At 34.1% G+C, this 5406-nt stretch overlaps 1 protein-coding gene across 1 annotated transcript in view; it reads right to left on the bottom strand.

The window, feature by feature from the left end:
- Positions 1–2830: 2830 nt before the first annotated feature.
- Positions 2831–5406, bottom strand: part of KIF21A (kinesin family member 21A) — a 164898-nt gene continuing 162322 nt past the window's right edge. Inside the window, exon 34 of the mRNA XM_023182833.2 lies at positions 2831–4134. Coding sequence (XP_023038601.1) covers positions 4041–4134 — 94 coding nt within the window. The 3' untranslated portion in view covers positions 2831–4040. The remainder of the gene's footprint in view (positions 4135–5406) is intronic.

Here is a 5406-nt window from a genome sequence, read left to right on the forward strand (position 1 = left end):
CCTAAGAAGAACTGAGCAACTGGAGGATGAAGGACAAAGCAGAATAATTCCTGGGGGCTCTGGAACATAGACCTGCCAGAGAAGAGCGAAGACAATGACTTTCATAAAGAATCATAGTACTTAACGAGATTCTATTCTAACATAGGAAGACTCCAGACAACTGAAAAGTATTGATTTCCAAGTGAAAACAACTACATAGATTAATGAGAAAAGAGGATGGTCATTTTTGAGAACTAACTTAGAGTCTGAAAAAAATAAATGGGAGACATATCTTAAAACACAGGTTACAAATAAAAAGGGATAGTAGATCTTTTACAATTCAATTGCAAATACAGAAAACACTGCAGTTGGTTTAAGCAGGAAGGAATTTAGCATAGGAAAATGGGTGCTTACAAAATGTTTAGAACTAGAGAAGCAAGTGCTAGGTTATCTCCCAGAATTAGTCTATCAAATAAGTGCTTCCACCACAGTCAGGATGATGGGGAACTAGGGAGCCACTGCCCCTCTACCCTGTTGACTCCAAGACCAGCAGCTCAGCTGGGTGCCAACAAAAAGACCTACTTATGCCTGGTCTTGCAGCACCCACAGCTAGTAGCCAGCTGGGACACTGTCACTGTTGCCACTGGAAAAAAAAAAGCTTCTAAAATTGCGCTGCAAAAACACTGGTTCCTCCTCACTCTACCTCTTGCCTGGATTTATATGTTTGGTGTAAGGCAGGTTAAATGTGGGACACAGTTGGAAGCAAGTCTGGGAAATGTGGTCTTTGCTTTTCCTAAATCTAACATACACTAAAGCATATTAGAAGTAGTTTGGAATCATGTTATCTACCATATATGATATAGACAACATTTGTCACTATTTTTATCTGTTTGGCAGAAACCCCCGCAATATGTAGTAATATATTTCATCAATTATAGGATGCATACTATTTATTCACAATTAAACATCTCCGAACTTGGGAGAAGGCATTTTAGATTCCCCTACTTTAGGGGATGTCCAGTCAAACAAAAGCGGAAAGTAAATGCTCAATAAATGTTGGCTATTATAATTACTATCCTCATCAAAATATTAAAAAATAAAAGGAGAGATTAATGGCAGCATATTTTAAAAGTGGTTAAGCATCTTGCTATAGTTAAAAACTGAAAGGATAGACAACTCTTATTTTTGTATACTGACGCTCATACACAGCAATCTGTACATTTTATATTTATATATAATATAAATACAAAATCCCAGCCATTAGCATCTGCACAGTAGTTGGCAAATAAAATCCTCAATAACAAAGCAGAAAAATAACCTATTATGAGGTTGAAAACAGAATTTGAAATCATTTTGAGTTAAGGTATGGGAAACACTTGGGAAAAGTAGCAAATAGCGGCATGAAACAAGTTGTTGGCTTGTTGATTATTTTAATTTAAATTTTTATGAAAGACTCCACATCACCTGAGAGTTAAATAATAAATGTGAGCCTGTAAGGTAGAGCTGAATTAATATGCAAAATCTTGTAATTATTTCTTAGCTAACTTTTAGAGATTTGAATTTAAAACCAGAAACATATCTTCTAAAAAAAAAAAAAAAAAAAAGAAGAGGCTATTCTGGCTATTCTGTGTGTGGGGGGGAAGGAACAAACATATATTTAATACATAGTGTGGAGTAATCCATTTTAAATCTTACAGGCACTATCTCACTGCTTTATACTTATTTTAACATTTCTGAATGGGATCTTTAGGGATTAACATGTTTCAAAATGTAAATTTTTTAAAGAAGGCTGCCTCTTTTACATACGCTTTTGAATTTCTTAAATCAGATCCACACTAGCTGAGCCTCCAGCATTTTAAAAGGTAGAATTAGACACTGAACTTTGTATTTTGCACAACCAAACACAGTGCTCAGGACCTCTCATTGGATTTGCAGTTAAGTTTGGATACCTCTAATAGGTGCTAAAGCACCCTGGACTTTATCCGAGCACTTACCAAGCTATTATGTAAATACTGGTTTTATTATCTCACTCTACTCAGAGGGCAAGTGTCTCTCAGTTTTGTTATTTTTTCACCCCCAATATTTGGCAATGTGTATGCTCACTAAACATCCATTGAATAAGTCAATAATCAAACTAATGAATTATTGACCAATAGTCCTGCAAAAAAAAAAAAACACTGCAAGAGACTTGAAATTAAAATAGTCTTGAAGTCTCTTTCAGATCTTGGCATGGTACCTTCTTTCAGGGAAGGAGGCAAAATTACAAAGGAGTGGAGTTTTGTCCTTACAGGAAAATATCTTCCTTAAAACTTTTTTTAAAAATTATTTTGCTATGAAACTTAGAACATATACACATACATAAAATATGATAGAGAAATATACTTACAGTTTAACATGTATGTAGAAGGTGAGTGCTTATGTTCAGGACCCAGGTCAAAAATTACAACATTGCTAGGACCCCAGAAGCACCCTCCCTACCCTCCCAACTCACTTGCTGTGACACCTGCCAGTCACCAGCCACCCCTTCTCTTTTCTAGAAAACAAGGTCACCACTATCTTAATGTTTACAGGATTTTTTTTTTTTGCTTTGTTTTATCACCCATGTTCAAATTCCTAAATTACATAGTTGAACTTAATTGCTTTAAATAGTGAGTTTCCACGGTTCATCAAGATTAGGTTACTGTTTAAAATTCTCAAGAATATTTCACATCTAGTAAGCAAAGAAAGGAATGCATACGGATTGCCAGATAACCAAAAACATGCCTTTTCTTCTATCACACAAAGATAAAACAAAGTTTTACAAAGACTGGTCATTCTCTTGAAATTTGGAAAAAGAACAATACAGTAAAAATAATTTCATAGCAACATGTTTATTTAAGCCCTAGCTAAGTTTTCATTTACAAGCAAATATTTTCAGGGGAAAAAAATCACGTAAGACAATATTTTCAAATGTTATACCATCCACTAAAAATTAAACTTGCAGAATTTACAAATTAATATTCTAGGCAGACAGAAATATTATACATCCTTTTGCAAAATCCAATCAACAGCTTTTAAAAATTCATACACGCACAACACAAGATAGTCTCTCTATATAATCTACCTATTTACATAGCTTTTTCCACCACAGATGATAATAGTTCTCACCATAGCTACCAAGGTTTGCAAACATAGTGTATTTAAAATATATTTAGCAGCATATAAAAAATTAGATAAAAGGGAAGGAAATACTACTATTAAATAAAAACAAAATTAAATGGTGATAATAGAAACAACTCCATAGGAAAATAGATCAAAATATATTTCTGTTAGGACATCAACAATGTTTCCCATCACAGAAAATATGCACAGCACTGGAAAAAAAAAAAAAAAAAAAAAAAAAAACCCAACAATTTAACAGCATTTTAGTCCTGAGCACAGAATATGGTAGAGCTGCAAAACTTTGGTCAATACAAGTAAATGCCAACATTTAACACAAACTGTTTACCCTTCTCTGTTAGTAGATTAAGATCAATTCCACCTTATGAAAATTCATCAATAATATTCTCATATCTTATTTTTGTCCATTACATTAAAAGAGCTTTGAAATTTGGGAACCCTCTACAGACTGATAAAAATACCTGACAAGCAAACCACAATTTGACTAACATTTTCAATATGTTTAAATACATAAATCATTTGAATAAACTATATGAATGAGTTAACAGTGGGTTGCATTGTATTCCAGGTGTGTTTTCTGACTGTCACAAAAGCAGACGTCTTGTAATTCAAATAATTTGAAGGTGTGTTTTATAGATAGGCACAAAAATTCAGCCACAATAAAAGTGCGAATAAAGCAATATGTCAATTGTAGGATATATATCTACTGGTTGATCTTAAAACTAAGCACACAGGATAGTACACAATTTTATTAGAATATAATTTATAGTCAGCAGTTGAATTCAGATATATTTTCCAGTTAATCCCATTCATACGTTTTGCCTAATAAGTGCAGGAAATTTTCCATAAAGAATACAGAGTATTATCACAGCATTCAGTTTACAACTTATCTTCACTCATGTTTAATTACTGGCAGTATCTTCCCCCAGATCTCCTGTGTCAGAGATCTGACCATCTTGCAAATTGCGAGCCTTCCAAATTCTCACAGTTCGATCACTACAAAAAAATAAATAAAACATGGATATATGAACAAAGGCAGAAAGATAAAGAAATAGCTCTTATAACTACTTATCATGGAAATATTTTCTACATAGGTCTTCAAGAAATGCAAGTACAAATATGCATTGTCTCATTTATATAGCAAACACATACCTTAATAATGATAAGAGCTTATATTATCAAGGACTTACTATGAACCAGGCATTGTTACCAGGAGCCCTTTACATATGTTAACACACATTTAATTCCCTTTAACTACCATTAGCAATAGCTACTGCTATAATCCCCTTTTTATTGAAGAGCTAATTGAGGCCCAGATCACAAGTGAGTGACACAGCTGAGACGTGAATCCAGGCAGTCTGGCTCCAGAGCCTTATCTCTTTAACACTGGATCTGCACTCATTATTTCAAAAACCAGCATGTGATTTGACATAGTGTCAGAAGTCTTCAGGCAAAACAGCCTGCAGGTCACAGTGAGGCTTCTAGGCAGGGAGAAAGCTGGGGCAGGATTTCTAGGGAGTTAGTGAATATAGCAAAGTCACGAAGAAATATCTTTGGGTAAACTCAGCAAACAAGCCTACAGGAAAAGCAACAGGCTATTGAGAAGTGAACTAATACTCCACCTGGCACAGAATGTAGAAGATTAAAAGGAATTCTGATGCCCCGTAAATATATACAGTTATTGTTAATTGAAATTTAAATTTTTTATAAAAAGTATTTCTGAGAAAACATGTTTCTGTTGCTCTCGCAGGTGAATACTGTCATTAGACAATCACATTTCTTGACATGTCTCTCATGGCTTACAGAAATGTTTCTTTTTCCAATTTCCTGATTAACCCAAAGTAAAAAAAATAATAAGAATTTCCATGGAATTTAATAGTTAAAATGCACTTCAGAGATAATGTATTCCATCCCAAGGGAAAAAGGTTTAGTGGAGTGCCAATGTAACACAGCAAAGGTTTTCTAGAACCCAGGCTTTCTAGATTTTAATTATTTATCTTCTCACCATCCCACACAGCACACATACATTGATAATAGCAATGGAATATTTTCATTTATCCACCCATTCAAGCATTGTATTTATTTATTCAACCATTTACTCAACAAATGTTTACTTAGAACCTGCTACATGCCAAGTATGCTTGGGATATTCTTTCTTTCTTTTCTTTCTTTCCTTCTTCCCTCCCTCTCTCCCTCCCTCCCTCCCTCCCTTTCTCTTTCTTTCTTTCTTTCTTTCTTTCTTTCTTTCTTTCTTTCTTTCTTTCTTTC

The sequence above is a fragment of the Piliocolobus tephrosceles genome, chromosome 10 (genome assembly GCF_002776525.5).
Source record: "Piliocolobus tephrosceles isolate RC106 chromosome 10, ASM277652v3, whole genome shotgun sequence".
NCBI lineage: Eukaryota > Metazoa > Chordata > Mammalia > Primates > Cercopithecidae > Piliocolobus > Piliocolobus tephrosceles.